The sequence below is a fragment of the Neomonachus schauinslandi genome, chromosome 3 (assembly GCF_002201575.2).
Source record: "Neomonachus schauinslandi chromosome 3, ASM220157v2, whole genome shotgun sequence".
Classification (NCBI taxonomy): Eukaryota; Metazoa; Chordata; class Mammalia; order Carnivora; family Phocidae; genus Neomonachus; species Neomonachus schauinslandi.
In genome coordinates, this window is record NC_058405.1 from 99,996,452 (window position 1) to 100,015,490 (window position 19,039).

Here is a 19,039-nt window from a genome sequence, read left to right on the forward strand (position 1 = left end):
GAATGAAAACAAATTCAATGTGGTTTAGGTTTTTTTAATACAACCTTATCCACAGGAATCTAGGGCCTTGTCTTACCTCCTTGCTTCTGTTCTCTTCAGGAATTCATTACTTTAAAGGAAAATTTCAAATTCAAAGTTTTTCTTTTTTGTTTGTTTTTAAATCAAATGATTTCAGCCTTTGAGGACTTTCCTAGGCAGGACTCACTACTAGGGGGAGGTGTCTCCGGGGGCGGGTCTGCGCCTAGGCCCCGCCCCCGCTCGCTCCCCCCAACCCCCGCTCGCTCCCCGCCCTCCTTATCCTCCTTCCCTCTGTCGTCCTGCTCCTCTTCCCGGCAGCCCTAGCGCTTTTCCCGGCGCTCCTCAAGATGGCGGCCGACAGTGAGGTGAGGTGTTTCCTCCCTACCTATCCCTGTCTGTAAGTTCCCTCCTCCGTGTCAGCGCCCGGGGGGCTCAATCTCTTTTTCTTTCCTTTCCTTTACCGTAGCCCGAGTCCGAGGTATTTGAGATCACGGACTTCACTACTGCCTCGGAATGGGAAAGGTGAGTGAGTCGTATCATTGGTTATCAGTACCGTGGGCCCCGGGCGTCCCCCTGCCGCTTCCCCAACGTAGACCACATGTGATGCTACTTATGCGGGAAAAGTAAGACCGGCAAAGCCCCGACTCTGCGTCTTCTCCTGTCTCCTATGTGCTGCAAGGCTCTTCCGCGTCTAGCGTCTGACAAGCCCCGGCCCGCCCCCGTCAGCCAAACCCTTGAGATGCAGCTCTCAGAAAAAGTTTTGTTTACTCTGAGGCCACTTTCCTCAGACCTTGGTTGTTGCCCACCCGCAGAAACAATTTCCGTAGCTACCACTTCCGTTCCTGGTTTCATTTCCGTTTAACTCATTTTGTTATCATAAGCAGTAAACTTGGCAGTTGCTATTTTCCTCTCCTATGCATTGGTATACCCTTTTTTGGAGGGGGCCTTCATAGTACTGGTGGTTGTCCATCTGTCACACTCCCACCATCTCCATTCTGTCCTTTAGAATAACCTTTTAAGATAGGCTGCAGATGGCTTTGGAACTCTTTGATTCAAGTTGTTACATTCCAGTGGGTAATGTGCCCAGCCTTCCTGTGACTTTTAAACCTCACTGAACAGCTGAGTGAAATTTTATCACTGAAATTAGTTGGAAGCCAACTTTGTGAAGGAGTGATAGCTTAGATTGAGAGATTTTCTGGTCGGTGTCACAGAGATCCTTATGGGTGTGGAGGTCAGTATTTAGCTTGTTGCAATGTTTTATAATCTTTCTGGTTGGGAGAGGAAATTTGTGCATGTTGTCATGAGATGACAGAGGAAAATATAAAAGATCCCTGCTGGAGGGGTGGCTGGGTGGTTCAGTTGGTTAAGCGGCCAACTCTTGATCTCAGCTCAGGTCTTGATCTTAGTCAGGGTCATGAGTTCAAGCCCTGTGTTGGGCTCCATGCTGGGTGTGGAGCCTACTTAAAAAAAAAAAAAAAATCCCTGCTGGAATAATAGTTTGACTTGTGGTATCCTCCAAAACAGAAAAGTCTGTAAGATATAACCATACTGGCAAGGCTTTATTGAGCAGGTATTCTGTGTCCAGAGTTAAACTAGTTGAAAAGAACAAAGGATAAAACAGAACCTTTGATCCATGTGTTAAACAAAACAGCAAATGGTTAAATTGTAAGCCAGCTTGTATTAACTATAAAAAGAAAATAATTTAGGGGTGCCTGGGTGGCTCAGTCGTTAAGCGTCTGCCTTCAGCTCAGGTCATGATCCCAGCATCCTGGGATCAAGCCCCGCATTGGGCTCCCTGCTCAGCGGGAAGCCTGCTTCTCCCACTCCCCCTGCTTGTGTTCTCTCTCTCTCGCTGTGTCTCTCTCTGTCAAATAAATAAATAAAATCTTTAAAAAATAATAATTTAAAGAAGGATGATATTGTGGATCACAATTAAGGGAGATAATTTCATAGAAAAGATAGGAAATGAGCTGGGCCTTGAAAGTGGGAAGTGGTTGGTTAGACATGAGAAGGTATTAACATGAGAAGAGATGGGTGAAAATGAGCCTTTGGGACTTCATGAAGATGTCTTTACTGGAGTGAAGGCTATCTATTGAAGGGAAATACATAAGATTAATAAAATGGGACAGGTCATGGACAGCCTCCAAAGCTCAGTAAAGGAATCTCTAGACTTGGTGCTTTAAGACCAGGGATTCTCAAACTTCAGTGTGCATCAAAATCATAGTTTCTGATCATGTCAGAGGTGGACCTAAAAATGTGCATTTCTAGCAAGTTCCCAGGTGAGGCTGATGTTGCTGGTCAAGAGACCACACTTAGAACCATTAAAGAGGCCCTTGATTTTAGAGTGGCAAAATGATAGGATGAGAGTTGTTACAGGAGATTAGGTAAAATGAAGCCAAGTGACTTACTTTGATCAATAGTTAGGTTGGTGATTTGGAGACTGGAGAGAAAGGGTGGCTAGGCGGGAGGATTGTAAGACATTTCAAAGATTTTTAGATACACTTGATGAAATGTTAGAGTAGAAAGAAACATGCCACTGGAATTTCTTGCCTGGAAGAATGAAGATAAAGTGGGAAGAGTGCAGTTTTAGACATGTTGAATTTGAAATAATAACTTGATGTCTTGAAGGTAGATAGAAAAATGTTGTAACCTGAATCTTAGAGGGTGGGTGAGGAAGCAACAAGGGTATGGAATGGAAACATGATTTTTTTCCCCCTTAGCTAAATATTTAAAATATCCTGAAGTGCAATATTAAGTCCTTTAGCTCCTGATACGGAAATAATTGTTAATACAGTTATGAGAACTACCACAAAGTAGGAAATTTGGTTTTTGGCTTTTATCCTCTTGTTTCTAGAGCTAAAGTAGTGTTTTACAGCTCATGGGAAAATGTTAAAACTTTGGAGTCTCTTAAACCTTGAGTTTAATGTGTGAATGAAAGTTCTTGTTAATATGTTAGGAGCCATACAATTTATTGAGAGGACTGAATAGAACCCCCTCTTTTTAATCTTTTGTCCTTTGCAGAAATATTTGAGTGCCCGTGTGTCAAATACAGTGCAGGACATATGGGTGTGGTCAATAAAAATAGATAATTCCTGCTCTTAACATATAGTCTAGTGGAAGAGACAGACATGAATCAAATAATAATACAAATGAGTCTGTAATTACAATTGAAATAAGACCTGAGAAGGGAAAACACCTGGTCTTACAAGGGCATATAAAAAAGGAATCTAATACAGAGTGAGGAGTCAGAGGAAATGACCCTTTGACTGTGATCCTTGAGATTTTTCTGGGATAGTTATTAATTTTTTCTAGTCAAATTCTCAATATTTTAGACTGATTTTTCTCTTTTAGCTAGTACCAGTAGAAATCATAAAATAAGTATTTTGATATGTTCCTTTTACTGTGAAAGCAATATTATTTTAAATGATTTTTCTTTTTTTTTTTTTTAAGATTTTTATTTATTTGACAGAGAGCGAGAGAGGGAACACAAGCAGGAGGAGTGGGAGAGGGAGAAGCAGGCTTCCTGCGGAGCAGGGAGCCCCATGCGGGGCTCGATCCCAGGACCCTGGGATCATGACCTGAGCCGAAGGCAGACGCTTAATGACTGAGCCACCTAGGCGCCTCTAAATGATTTTTTTTTAAAGATTTTTTTTTTTTTAATTTTAGAGAGAGAATGAGAGAGAGAGAGAGAGAGAGCACATGACAGGGGGGAGGGTCAGAGGCAGAAGCAGACTCCCTGCTGAGCAGGGAGCCTGATGCGGAACTCGATCGCGGGACTCCAGGATCATGACCTGAGCCGAAGGCAGTCGCTTAACCAACTGAGCCACCCAGGTGCCCCTAAATGATTTTTTTTTTAAAGATTTTTTATTATAATACCTCACAGTAGAATTCAAAAGAAAAAAAAAATCTAAGAAACCTATAATTGTACCACTAGGAGATAGCTACTATTAATATTTTGAGAAAATTTCTTCTAATCTGTGTGTTGTAAACATTTTATATCAAGACATATTAACACTTATTTCTATAGCTTCCATTTTTCATTTCATATATGAAATGCATTTTCTTATTTCCTCAGATGGCCTTCAAAAATGATTTTTAATGGGCGCCTGGGTGGCTCAGATGGTTAGGCGTCTGCCTTCGGCTCAGGTCGTGATCCCAGGGTCCTGGGATCCAGTCCCGCGTCGGGCTCTCTGCTCCTTGGGAGCCTGCTTCTCCCTCTGCCTCTCTCTCTCTGTCTCTCATGAATAAATAAATAAAATCTTAAAAAAAAAAAAAAGATTTTTAATGGATGCATACTAATCCATTCAGTGGATATACCATAAATTTACAGCTGCTTGCTGCAGTTGGACAGTTAGGTGGCTTCCAGTTTTTTACCTTTATAAATGCAATGTACATTTCACATGCACATTTTTAAAAAAGATTTTATTTTAGAGAGAGTGGGGGAGGGGCAGAGAGGGAGTCTTAAACAGACACACTTCCCGTTGCCTGGTATAGGGCTTGATCTCACGATGCTGAGCTCACAATCTGAGCCGAAACCAAGAGTCAGTAGTTTAACCAACTGTGCCACCCCGGTGCCCCTCACATGCACATTTTTGCTCACATGTGGATACATTTAAAATTTTTATTTCCTTTTTTTGGTAAACATGTTGACTTATTTCTAGAGTATTCATCTTCATCACCAATAATTGCCTTTTGACAGAACTACGCAGAAGTGAATTAGTATATTTATTAATACTGCCTTTACTTTTAAAGAGGAATTAATTAGAAGGTTCATTTAAATCATAAAAACTCTGATTTATCATTACTATCGTTACTGTCTTACAACAGATGTAAGTATTAACTTATAATTATGTCACTGAAGGAAAAAACCTGATGCCTGTGAATATATTTTGACTAGAATTAACTCTACTACTCTAGCAATATGATGTAGGTGTTTTAGGAGAGCAATTTGCTATTAGATTGCATCATACTTATATAAGAAGTTAGCTTCTTAAGAGTAATAAAAGTCTTCTGAAAGAGTCTTTTAATGCTACTACTGAGATTTGACAGTTTTAATTTGCTGATATTGAGCATGTCACTAGTCAAAATTCATTCTCTTTTTTTTTTAAAGATTTTATTTTTTTATTTGACAGAGAGAGGTAGAGAGAGAGAGTGCACAAGCGGGGGAGAGGGAGAAGCAGGCTTCCCACCGAGCAGGGAGCCCGATGCGGGACTTGATCCCGGGACCCTGGGATCATGACCTGAGCCGAAGGCAGTCGATTAAACAACTAAGCCGCCCAGGCGCCCCAAAATTCATTCTCTTTTTATTTTTTATTTTTTTTAAAGATTTTTTATTTATTTATTTGAGAGAGAGAGAATGAGAGACAGAGAGCATGAGAGGGAGGAGGGTCAGAGGGAGAAGCAGACTCCCTGCCGAGCAGGGAGCTCGATGCGGGACTCGATCCAGGGACTCTGGGATCATGACCTGAGCCGAAGGCAGTCGCTTAACCAACTGAGCCACCCAGGTGCCCTCATTCTCTTTTTAATAGGTCTGCTTCATCAGAAGATTTAAAGATTAAATAGTGATTAGTTTTAAAATCTGTCAGTTATTCCTTATAGCTGACAAATCTCCTTGTAGTTTCTTGCCAGCTGTCCCTTAAAACAGTTAAGTTTATTTTTTAAGATTTTCTTTATTTGAGAGAGAGACAGAGAGAGAGAACAAGCAGGGGGAACGGCAGGTAGAGGGAGAGGGACAAACTGGCTCCCCATGGAGCAGGGAGCCAGATGCAGGGCTAGATCCCAGGACCCTGGGATCATGACCTTGAGCCTACGGCAGACGCTCAACCTACTGAGTCACCCAGGTGCCCCAAAACATGGTTTATTTTAATGAGCAAAGTTCCTGAATGTTTTCTTTGGGGGGGGAGGGGGAGATAAATCAGTTCCTAAGTATCTTCAAAGGAAAATTTAATTTAAATAGCTTAGTTATTTTGAAGGTAGGGGAAAGATGATTGATTTCGTAGCTATCTTTTTTTTTTTTTTTAGTTTTTATTTATTTATTTATTTGTCAGAGAGATCCCAGGACCCTGGGATCATGACCTGAACTGAAGGCAGACTTAACCGACTGAGCCACCCAAGTGTCCCGGTTTCATAGTTATCTTTACTAGTATCCTATTAGTCTGTCAGTTTTTACTTCTGTTCCAAATTTATATTCATTTTAATATAGAGAGATTTATTCTTAATTTATATTTTATAGAAGCAGAATGCTTTAACTGGATAAGAAGTAGACTTTAAAAAAGTCAAAATTTGGGGTCCCTGGCTGGCTCAGTCAATAGAGCTTGGAACTCTTGACTTGGGGTTCTGTGTTCGAGTCCTATGTTGAGGGTAGAGTTTACTAAAAAATATTTATTTCAAAAAATCAAAATTTAAGGATTCTTGGATTAGAGAAGATTATTTCCACATTCCATATCCATAAAATAGACTAATAATACTAAATTTACTGAGTCTTCTCTGATAAAAATGTTAAAATATAAAAAATACTGTTTTAAAGAAATTGTGTAACAATAGTAAAAAAAAGAGTTGTTACATGTTCAGAAAGTTTTTTGTTGTTTTTTTTTACTCCTCCCTAGGTTTATTTCCAAAGTTGAAGAAGTCTTAAATGATTGGAAACTGATTGGAAACTCTTTGGGAAAGCCACTTGAAAAGGTCAGATATTTTTGCTGGTGTCTCTAAATAAGTATTTGCTTTGAAACTTCTATTTTTAAGCCCTTTGCTGCATTTGGTAATTTTGAATTAAATGTTTTTTTAAAGTTATGTATGATCTATGAACATAAAGTGGCATCTGAAAGAACTTGGATTTGAATCTGGCAAAAAACATATGTAACACGTTTGTGAACTGTTTTTAAATAGAATTTTATATGTATAATGTCATTCTTTGTGAGTGATTTTGTTTCTTCTGATGTTTACTTCTCTCTTGCTTTCTCCCTTAGAATGTTAGAAAATCTTTTCGGAAGTTTTTTAGTCAGAGAAACGTTGCAATTACCAACTTCATGATAGAGTATTTTGCTTAACTATTGAGGAGAAATCTTGGTCTTAATTGACTTGCTGTTATTAGCAGCTATTTCACTCAGGTTTTGTATTTTACAATACCACTAATAGATTTGTCCCCCCCACCCCTTTTTTAACTTTATGGAAGTTTTGAGGATATTTAAGAATGAAGAAATTACTCAAAATTGAGGTGGAACTTTAATTCTAATCTAAGATACTGCTGGATATTAAGATACTTAATTCTAATCTAAGATAAACCATACCCCAAATGATTACTAAAGAATGTACTCTGAGAACAAACCTAGATTTTCTGTTTTGCACTAAAGGGAACTAATGATTTGATTTTAGGCTTATGTAGATGCTTCGTTTTGTTAGATAATTTTTTTGAAGTAAAATTGATCATTTTTATTTTTTTATTTTTATTTTTTAAAGATTTTATTTATTTATTTTTGAGACAGAATGAGAAAGAGAGAGAGAGAGCACATGAGAGGGGGGAGGGTCAGAGGGAGAAGCAGGCTCCCCGCCGAGCAGGGAGCCCGATGCGGGACTCGATCCCTGGACTCCAGGATCATGACCTGAGCCGAAGGCAGTCGCTTAACCGACTGAGCCACCCAGGCGCCCCAAATTGATCATTTTTATTATAAATCTGTTATTAACTACAGTTTATCCTTCTGTAAGGAACTCTAAATATTTGCGAGGGTTTTTAAGCTTTATGGTGATGGTAACAGAATTTGAGATTATAAAAGCATTAGGATTTTCTTCTTTATTCATATGAATAAAAGCAGAAAAAGTAACACTGCATACAGAAATCACACATCATTAAAAAAAATCATTTAAAGATATGCTGAAATATAAATTGATTTTTTAAATATTTTTATGATTACATTTTTTCATAAAGAGAAAATGTGAAGTTTTCAAACATCATTCTATTCTACTTGAAACAAATACATAACAATTGATATAGATGACAGTAAAATTAAGGGCAAAACAAGGTGGCTATAACTGGAATGGGAAATGATTTGCAGCACCAAAAAGAGAGCTGAACTGAGTATTTGTGATCTCTGATGTTATTTATATTCCTTAATACTTTGATTTATGCATATTTGCTGAGTATCTGTTGTGTGCCATATATGAAGAAATAATGAACAAGACAGGATCCATGTTGTGATTGAACATAAATTCTGATGAGGGAGAGAAGTAATAAGTAAATAAGATTAAAATTTTAGATGCTAAATTCAATTTTGGGATATAAATTCGGTAATGTATTCAAAGTATGTAGCATACTGCCTGGCATGGGCTAAAGGAAGGTTAACTCTCTCCAACCCTTTCCTCCCTGTAGATAGTAGTAAATAAGTGAGTTAGGGAAAACATGAATAGATTGCAAGGTGAGCTGTTAATTATGATGAATATTAAAGAAAGTAAAGGACAGGGATTATTGAGCATATAAAAGAAAGTTTAAATAGTGACTGAAGAGATTTTAATTCATGTGGAGGACAGTGATTACCAACTCTCTTCCTCCAGTAATGAGGGAATTAAGAGAAATTAAAAAAAAAACGCTTTGATTATGAAAAATGTCAAACATTTGTAAAGTAGACAAAATAGTATGATTAACCCCTATGTGCCCATCACTCAGTTTTAACAATGTTCTGCTATTTTCTTGTTTCAGTAGTACCTCTATCAATTCTTCACTCCCCACTAGATTTTTTAAATCGTTTTTTTAAATAAAATTTACATATATTTTAATGCACAAAACTGCTTAATTTTGACAAATGCTGCCCCCCCAGAAAGGTCCCTAGCAACCCTTTCCAGTTAATCCCAGTGCTCCTCACTCATGTTCCCCAGGCATCTGCTGTTCTCTTTTTTTCTTTTAAATTAGAGATTACTTTTGCCTGGATCTTGAATTTTGTGATATGGCATCATACGGTATATACACTCTTTGTGCCTGGTTTCTTTATGGCTGAAAGAATAACTATTTCTTTTTATTGCTGAGTAGTATTCTGTTGTATGATATACTGCAGTTTGACTTGTTGACGGATATACTGGCTATGAATAAAGCAGAATATTCTTTTTTTTTTCTTAAAGATTTTATTTATTTATTTGACAGACACAGCGAGAGAGGGAACACAAGCAGGGGCAATGGGAGAGGGAGAAGCAGGCTTCACGTGGAACAGGGAGCCCAATGCGGGGCTCAATCCCAGGACTTTGGGATCATGACCTGAGCCGAAGGCAGACGCTTAATGACTAAGCCACCCAGGCACCCCTAAAGCAGAATATTCTTGTATGAGGTCTTTGGAGACTTGTGTTTTTGTTTCTCTTAGATAAATACCCAGGAATGAAATTACTGGATCATAGGATAGGTATATGCTTAACTTTAACGAACTGCTAAAGCTTTTTATATCATTTTATTCACCTACCAGCAATACATGTATGAGAGTTTGGGTGGCTCTACATTCTCACCAATTGCTTGTTTTCAGTCTTAAAAATTTTAGTCGTTCGAATGGGTATGTAGTTTGTGGAATTATTTGTATTTCTCATTCTGGTTTTCATTTTGTATTTCTATGATGAATGTTAATATTAACCACTTTTCATGTGCTTATTAGCCATTTGTCTTTGTGGAATGTCTGTTCAAATTTTTTTGTCCATGTTTTAAATTGGTTTGAGTTTTTATTGAGTTTTAGGAGTCTTTTAGTTCTTTTATGTATTCTGCTTTTAAGTCTTTTCAGATAGTACTTTTGTAGGTCATGAAGATACTCTTTTTATGTTTTCTTCTACAGGCTTTATCATTTTAGCCTTTAGGTCTGTGATCCATCTTGAACTAATATTTGTATATGGTTTGAATTGAGTTCAGTGTTTACATAGGGATATCCTGTTCTAGAACCCTCTGTTGAAAAGACTTTTCTCCATTAAATTTGTCAGACAGTTGATATAGGGGGTTACCTTCTGGAATCTGTATTGTTTCATTAATCTATTTGACTATACTATGTCAGTACCACATTGTACTGATTACTGTAGTTTAGGGTTTCCCAGCCTTGGCATTATTAAAATTTTGGGCCAGATTGTTATGGGGCTGCCCCATGCAGTATAGAATATTTAGTAGTATCCCTAGCCTCTTTTTTTTTTTTTTTAAGATTTTATTTATTTATTTAATTGACAGAGACAGCGTGAGGGGGAACACAAGTAGGGGGAGTGGGAGAGGGAGAAGCAGGCTCCCCGCTGAGCAGGGAGCCCGATGCGGGATTCGATCCCGGGACTCCAGGATCATGACCTGAGCCGAAGGCAGTTGCTTAACCAACTGAGCCACCCAGGCGCCCCCCTAGCCTCTAATTACTAGATGCCAATAGCACTCTCCCAGTGATGACAACCAAAAATGTATCTAGACATTACCCCATGTCCTCTGAGGCAAAATTGCCCTCAGTTGAGAACTATTGAATAACTTTATATGAAGTCCTGAGGTTAATGTAAATTCTTTAGCTTTTGTTGTTTTCCCAAGATTGTTTTGTCTATTCAAGTCTTTTATGTTTCCATTATGAATTTTAGAGTGAGCTTCTCAGTTTCTATAGAAAGGATTATGATTATGCTGGAACTGATTGGGTTTGTGTTCAATTTATAGGATACTTTGGGGGAGAAGTGACATTTGGACAGTCTTGAAGCTTCCAATGATGAAAATGGCACATTGCTCCATTTATTTAAGTCTCTAATTTTTCTTGGCAGTGCTTTAAAGTTTTTGGTGGAGGTGTTGCATATCTTTTGTTAAATTTATTACTGAGTATTTTATATTGTATGTAGTTGTAAATGGAATTGTTTTTTAGTTTAGTTTTTCATTTGTTTATTGCTAGCACATAGACATACAATAAAATTTTGTATGTTGACTTTAAAAAAAATTCTTTTTATTTGAGTATAGTTGACACACAATGTTATATTAGTTTTAAGTGTGCACCATCGTGATTCGATGAGTTTATACATTATAATATGCTCGCACATGTAGCTATCATCTGTCATCATAAAACCTATTACAGCTTCATTGACTATATTCCTTATGCTGTACCTTTTATTCCCATGACTTACTCATTCCATACCTGGAAACCTGTCTCCCCTTCACCCATTTTGCCCATCTCCCCATTCACCTCCCCTCTGGCAACCATTAGTTCTCTGTAATTATAGGTTATATGTTGACTTTGTATCTTCAGACCTGGCTAAAGTAAAGATTCATAATCTTATTGTTAATTCTTTTGCATTTTCTACATTCATAATCACGTTGCCTGCAAATAGGGACAGTTTTACTTCTTTTTCAATTTTTGTCCTTTTCTTATTGTTATACACTAACCAGGACCTTTTTTTTTTTTTTTTTTTAATTTACTAAAACAGCTAGTGACCCCTGTCAGTTATGCACAGTGTCATCAGGGCAGTCTTTTTTGTTTGTTTGTTTTTCTAAGTAAACTCTGTGTCAGATGTGGGGCTTGAATTCACAACCCTGAGATCAAGAGGCACGTCCTCTACTGACTAAGCCAGCCAGGTGCCTCTAACCAGGACTTTTAGTAACATGTTGAGAGCTGTTGAGAGTAGACATTCTTGCCTTCTTCCCATTGTAAGGGGGAAATGTTCAGTGGTTCAACATTAAGAACATCATAGGTTCTTCATAGGTGTCCTTTATAAGTTTGAGGGACTTCTTTTCATTTTTATTTATTTTTATTATGTTATGTTAGTCACCATACAGTACATCATTAGTTTTGATGTAGTGTTCCATGATTCATTGTTTGCATATAACACCCATTGCTCCATGCAATACATGCCCTCCTTAATACCCATCACCAGGCTAACCCATCCCTCCACCACCCCCCCACCCTCTAAAACCCTCAGTTTGTTTCTCAAAGTCCATAGTCTCTCATGGTTCGTCTCCCCCTCCGATTTTGCCCTCTTCATTTTCCCCTTCCTTCTCCTAATGTCCTCCACGCTATTCCTTAGGTTCCACAAATAAGTGAAACCATATGATAATTGACTTTCTCTGCTTGACTTATTTCACTTAGCATAATCTCCTCCAGTCCCATCCATGTTGATGCAAAAGTTGGGTATTCATCCTTTCTCATGGCTGAGTAATATTCCATTGTATATATGGACCACATCTTCTTTTTCCATTTGTATATTGAAGGGCATCTTGGCTCTTTCCACAGTTTGGCTTTTGCAGACATTGCTGCTATGAACATTGGGGCGCATATGGCCCTTCTTTTCACTGCATCTGTTTCTTTGGGGTAAATACCCAGTAGTGCAATTGCATAGGGTAGCTCAATTTTTAATTTTTTGAGGCACCTTCACACTGTTTTCCAAAGTGACTGTACCAATTTGCATTCCCACCAACAGTGTAAGAGGGTTCCCCTTTCTCCATGATCTCTCCAACATTTGTTGTTTCTTGCCTTGTCAATTTTTGCCATTCTAACTAGTGTAAGGTGGTATCTCAGTGTGGTTTTGATTTGAGTTTCCCTGATGGCTAATGATGATGAACATTTTTTCATGTGTCTGTTAGCCATTTGTATGTCTTCTTTTGAGAAGTGTCTCTTCATGTCTTCTGCCCATTTTTTGACTTGATTATTTGTTTTTTGGGTGCTGAGTTTGAGAAGTTCTTTATAGATCTTGGATAACAGCCCTTTGGGTGTCATTGCAAATATCTTCCCCTATTCCGTGGGTTGCCTCTTTGTTTTGTTGACTGTTTCCTTTGCTGTGCAGAGCTTTTTATCTTGATGAAGTCCCAAAAGTTTATTTTCGCTTTTGTTTCCCTTGCCTTTGGAGACGTGTCTTTTTTTTTTTTTTTTTTAAGATTTTTATTTATTTATTGAGAGAGAGAGAATGATAGAGAGCATGAGAGGGGGGAGGGTCAGAGGGAGAAGCAGACTCCCCGCTGAGCAGGGAGCCCGATGCGGGACTCGATTCCGGGACCCCAGGATCATGACCTGAGCCGAAGGCAGTTGCTTAACCAACTGAGCCACCCAGGCGCCCCTGGAGACGTGTCTTGAAAGAAATTGCTGTGGCCAATGTCAAAGAGGTGATTTTGATGGATTCCTGTCTCACATTGAGGTCTTTCATCCATTTTGAGTTTCTTTGTGTATGGTGTAAGAGAATGGTTGAGTTTCATTCTTCTCTATATAGCTGTCCAATTTTCCCAGCACCATTTATTGAAGAGACTGTCTTTTTTCCATTGCATATTTTTTCCTGCTTTGTTGAAGATTATTTGACCATAGAGTTGAGGGTCCATATCTGGGCTCTCTGTTCTCTTCCACTGGTCTGTGTATCTGTTTTTGTGCCAGTACCATGCTGTCTTGGTGATCACAGCTTTGTAATAAAGCTTGAAATCGGGCAACGTGATGCCCCCAGCTTTGGTTTTCTTTTTCAACATTTCCTTGGCGATTTGGGGTCTTTTCTGATTCCATAAAATTTTAGGATTGTTTGTTCCAGCACTTTGAAAAATCCTGTTGGTATTTTGATCAGGATGGCGTTGAAAGTATAGATTGCCCTGGGCAGCATAGACATTTTAAGAATGTTTATTCTTCCGATCCATGAACATGGAATGTTTTTTCCATCTTTTTGTGTCTTCTTCAATTTCTTTCTTTTTTTTTGTTTTTGTTTTTTTTAAAGATTTTATTTATTTATTTGAGAGAGAGAGAATGAGAGACAGAGAGCATGAGAGGGAGGAAGGTCAGAGGGAGAAGCAGACTCCCTGCTGAGCAGGGAGCCCGATGCGGGACTCGATCCCGGGACTCCAGGATCATGACCTGAGCCGAAGGCAGTCGCTTAAACAACTGAGCCACCCAGGTGCCCCTTCAATTTCTTTCTTGAATGTTGTGTAGTTCCTAGAGTATATAGATCCTTTACCTCTTTGGTTAGATTTATTCCAAGGTGTCTTATGGTTTTTGGTGCTATTGTAAATTGAATCGATTCTCTAATTTCTCTTTCTACAGTTACATTGTTAATGTATAAGAAAGCAACTGATTTCTGTGCATTGATTTTGTATCCTGTGACATTACTGAATTGCTGTATGAGTTCTAGTAAGGGGTGGAGTCTTTGGGGGTTTTCCACATAAAGTATCATGTCATCTGCAGAGAGAGAGATTTTGACTTCTTTGCCAGTTTGAATACCTTTTATTTCTTTTTGTTGTCTGATTGCTGTTGCTAGGACTTCTAGTACTATGTTGAATAGTAGTGGTAAGAGTGGGTATCCTTGTCGTGTTCCATCAAGGAAATAGAAACAATTATCAGAAATTATTATCAACAACTATATGCTAATAAATTAAGCAACTTGGAAGAAATGGATGCATTCCTGGAAACTTGTAAACTGCCAAGACTGAAACAGGAAGAAATTGATAACCTGTATAGACCAGTAACGAGATTGAAGCAGTGATCAAAAACCTCCCAAAAAACAAGAGTCCAGGACCTGATGGATTCCCTGGGGAATTCTACCAAACATTCAAAGTAGAAATAATACCTATTCTCCTGAAGCTGTTTCAAAAAGGAGAAACAGAAGGAAAGCTTCTAGTCTCATTCTGTGAGGCCAGCATCACCTTGATTCCTAAATCAGACAAAGACCCCATCAAAAAGGAGAATTTCAGACCAATATCCCTGATGAATATGGATGCCAAAATTCTCAACAAGATCCTAGCTAATAGGATCCAATAGTACATTAAAAGGATCATCCACTATGACCAAGTGGGATTTATCCCTGGGATGCAGGGGTGGTTCAACATTCGCAAATCAATCAGTGTGATAGAACACATTAATAGGAGAGGGAAGAACCATATGTTCTTATCAATTGATGCAGAAAAAGCATTTGACAAAATATAGCATCCTTTCCTGATTAAAACTCTTCAGAGTATAGGGATAGAGGGAACATTGCTCAATTTCATAAAATTCATCTGTGAGAAACCCACAGTGAATATCATTCTCAATGGGGAAAAGCTGAGGGAATTCTTTTCTTAGTTTGCTGAAAGTTGTTTTTTTTTTAAATCATAAATGAGTGTTTAATTTTTTGAAATCTTACTCTGTGTTGAAATAATCATGTGGCTTTTCCTTTTTGTTTTCTGAATGTGGTAAATCATGTTGACTTAAATTTTTTTTTTTTTTATTGTGGCAAAATATATATAAGATTTACCATTAGGTGTAAAACATTAAGTACTTTGACATTGTTGAAGTTTTCATCATCTCAAACTGAAAACTTCATTCTCCTTAAGCAGTAACTTCCTCTTGCCTCCTCTAAGACCCTGGTAACCACTATCCTATTTCTTTACTTTTTACTTTTTTATTTGAGAGAGAGAGAGCACATGAGCAGAGGGGAGTGGGACAGGGAGAAGTAGCCTCCCTGCTGAGCAGGGAGCCCACTGCAGGAGCTGATTCCAGGACCCCAGGATCATGACCTGAACCAAACGCAGACGCTTAACCAGCTGAGTCACCCAGGCGCCCACCACTATTCTATTTCTGTTTCTATGAATTTGAGTAGTCTAGGTATTGCATATAAGTGGGATCATAGAGTATTTGTCCTTTTGTGTCTGGCTTGTTTCACTAAGCATAATGTCTTCAAGGTTCATCCATGTTGTAGAATGTGTCAAAAAATATTTTTATGATGGAATAATATTCCATTGTATGTATATATGACATTTTGTCAGTCCATTCATTCATCAGTTGGTGGACACTTGGGTTGTTTCTCCTTTTTGGCTATTATGAATTATATTATGAATAATGCTGCTGTGAATGTGGTTGTACAAATATCTTTTCAGTCTCTTGATAATTTTTTAAATTTTTTGAGGAATTGCCGTACTTTTGGCTGTGTGCAAATTCTGTTTTGTTTGTTTGAAGATACCTTTATTTTACATTGTTTCTGAAGGATAGTTTTGCTGAAGAATTCTGGCTTGACATTCATTCATTCTTTTGTTCATTCCAGTTCTTTAAAGATGTAGTTCTGTTTTTTTTCTCTCAATAGTTTCTGATTAGAAGTTAGGTGTCATTCATATTGTTTTTTTCTGTTTTGGTGTTTTTCTCACTGGTTGGTTTTAAGCTTTTTTTTCTTCAGTTTTCTTTTGAAGTCATTTAACTATTAAGTGCTTAGATGTATTTACTAGTCATTTTTCTTGCTTAGGTTTGTTAATATTGGATATGTAAATTTTTGTTTTTCACCAAACTAGGGAAATTTTGGCTGTTATTTCTTCAAATACTTTTCTGCCCCATTCTCTACTCTTTTTCTGTGACTTAAGTTATATTTGAACTCTTAGTACTTTTCCACAGGTCTCTCAGGTTCTGCTGTCCTCATTTTTTTTTTCCCTCTCTCCTAATTTCTCGTTTTTTTTTTTTAGTTCATTTACTCTTTCTTCTGCTGTCTCTGATTTGCTATTAAGCTCATTTGATATATTTCTCAATTTAGTTATTGTGCTTTTTAGGTCTAGAATTTCCATTTGGTTCTTTTCATAATTTCCAATTCTCTGAGGTTTCTCATCTCTAAATTTATTTTGAAAATATATCCCTTAAAAAAAAAAAAAAGGGCGCCTGGGTGGCTCAGTTGGTTAAGCGACTGCCTTCAGCTCAGGTCATGATCCTGGAGTCCCTGGATCGAGTCCCGCATCGGGCTCCCTGCTCAGCAGGGAGCCTGCTTCTCCCTCTGACCCTTCCCCCTTTCATGTGCTCGCTCTCTCTCATTCTCTCTCTCAAATAAATAAAATCTTTAAAAAAAAAAATATTTCCCTTCAGTCTTTGAGCATTTTATTATAGCTAATCTAAAGCCAGTTGCTACATCTAGGCCTTTTTGGGGTTGGTTTCTATTGACTGTATTCTTTTGAGTATAGGTCATATTTTCCTGTTTCCTTTTTTTCTTCTTTTTTTTCTTTTAGTTTGTCTCGTGCATGTGCATATCCAGTAATTTCTTAATTATATGCTTGAACTTTGCATGAAATGTAGGAGACTATATTGTCGTGTTCCTCTGAAGAGGGATTTTTTTGTTTTAGCAAGCAGTTCATTTGCACTAAAACCACTCTCTTCTCGTTGGTGACAGCACTGAAAAAAAAAAAAAATTTTTTTTTTGGAGCCCAGTGCGGGGCCCAAACCCATGACCCCAAGGTCAACACCTGAGCTGAAATCAAGAGTTGGACGCTTAACTGACTGAGCCACCCAGGCACCCCTGAAATCTTTTCTTTTAGTTTCTTTCTTTGTCACTGTACTGTGCAGTCTCCACTGTTCATGCCAGGTTTAACAGTAACCAAAAATTTGGGGCAGAGTTTATATACAAATTTGAGAGCTACCCCCTATGGGTTTCTTCCCTTCCATAATTTATATCTTAACTTTAGAACTTTCCTGTCATCTTTGAAGTTTGTCCTCTGTTGCCTGAATCCAGTAAAGCTCCATCATTCTGCAACCCTGAGTTGTGCACAGGATAGAGTACCCTTGGATCAGCAATTTTCATGGTGTGTGGCCTGAGGACCCCTGTTGGTCTCAGAGACCCTTTCATGGGTTGAGAAGGCCCGGCCTTTTCTAACTACATTATGTATTTGAGGCCAGTTTTCTTCATATGCTTCAGTCAGAACAATGGATTGCAAAGATTGAAGGTACAGATAACAAGAATCTAAATGTCTTTTTTAAACTATACAATAAAGAGATTTACAAAATGTAAAACAGTGCCACCCCCCTCATTCATATTTTTGTTCTGGAAAATATTGGTAGAACATTAACATGTAATAAGTTATCATTTTTATTTTATTTATTTATTTATTTATTTTTTAAAGATTTTTATTTATCGGGTACCTGAGTGGCTCAGTTAGTTAAGTGGCTGCCTTCGGCTCAGGTCATGATCCCAGGGTGCTGGGATCCAGCCCCACATTGGGCTCATTACTCAGTAGGGAGCCTGTTTCTTCCTCTCCCTCTGCTACTACTCCTGCTTGTATTCTCTCTCTGTCAAATAAATAAATAAAATATTTAAAAAAAAAAGATTTTATTTATCTATTTGCCAGAGAGAGAGGGTGGGGGAGTGGCACGCAGAGGGAGAAGTAGGTTCCCCGGTAAGCAAGGAGCTTGATGCGGGACTCGATCCCAGGACCCTGAGATCATGACCCGAGCCGAAGGCAGACACTTAACCATCTGAGCCACCCAGGTGCCCCAAATTACCATTTTTAAATGAATTTAAAAATTTATAATTTTTTCCTTTTTATTTTCTAATATGGGTTCCTCAGTAATTTTTATTTTTTTTATTTTTTTATTTTATTTTTATTTTTATTTTTTTTAAAGATTTTATTTATTCACCTGACAGATAAAGACACAGCGAGAGAGGGAACACAAGCAGGGGGAGTGGGAGAGGGAGAAGCAGGCTTCTCGCTGAGCAAGGAGCCTGATGCGGGGCTCGATCCCAGGACCCTGAGATCATGACCTGAACCGAAGGCAGACGCTTAACGACTGAGCCACCCAGGCGCCCCCTTCAGTAATTTTTAAAAGTAAAGAGCAAAGGAGTCCTGAGGCAAAAAATTTTGAGAACTGCTATCTGAGACAAAAAGATACAGACATGCAAATCTCATCAGATAAAATTCCTTTTTTTCATGGACACCCTGGTTTTTGCCTCCATTTGGTTACTCTTCAGAGCCGTGAAAAATTGAATTGTTTTTGTCCAGATTTTATAATTTTTATCTGAAGGATGGTTGATCTGACCAAGCTACTTTACCATAACAGATCCTGAAGTGCTGGGAAGTGATTTTAAGAGAGGAGGAAATGGCAGTTACTGAGCATCAGTTAGGGTGCCATGTAATATAATAGGGATTGTGTCTGTTAATTTATTTAATCTTAATTCTTAGGCAAATTTTAATGGTTAAGTGTTACCCACTTTATGGACAAGAAATAAGGCTTTCATGTTGTTTCTATTTTACTCTGCCTTTTTTGGTTTAGAGATTTAAGTAAATGTAAACTTAGGTAGAGGAAGTATTAGAAAAAGTTTTTAAAGCAGATTTTGGAATCTTAGTGTCTTGGTCTTAATAAAATAGTTAAAAGTC

The 19,039-nt window shown here is 38.0% G+C and overlaps 1 protein-coding gene across 3 annotated transcripts in view; it reads left to right on the top strand.

Annotated features, from left to right (window-relative positions):
- The first annotated feature begins 328 nt into the window (after nt 1-328).
- RAB3GAP1 (RAB3 GTPase activating protein catalytic subunit 1) overlaps nt 329-19,039 on the top strand; it is a 116,828-nt gene continuing 98,117 nt past the window's right edge. For 2 of the 3 annotated variants that reach the window (XM_021695790.2, XM_021695791.2), the window contains exons 1-3: nt 361-383; nt 485-540; nt 6,624-6,699. In XM_021695790.2, coding sequence (XP_021551465.1) covers nt 366-383; nt 485-540; nt 6,624-6,699 — 150 coding nt within the window. In that variant the 5' untranslated portion in view covers nt 361-365. Of the gene's footprint in view, nt 384-484; nt 541-6,623; nt 6,700-19,039 lie in introns of all 3 variants that reach the window. The other variant, XM_044913595.1, reaches the window with a different exon arrangement.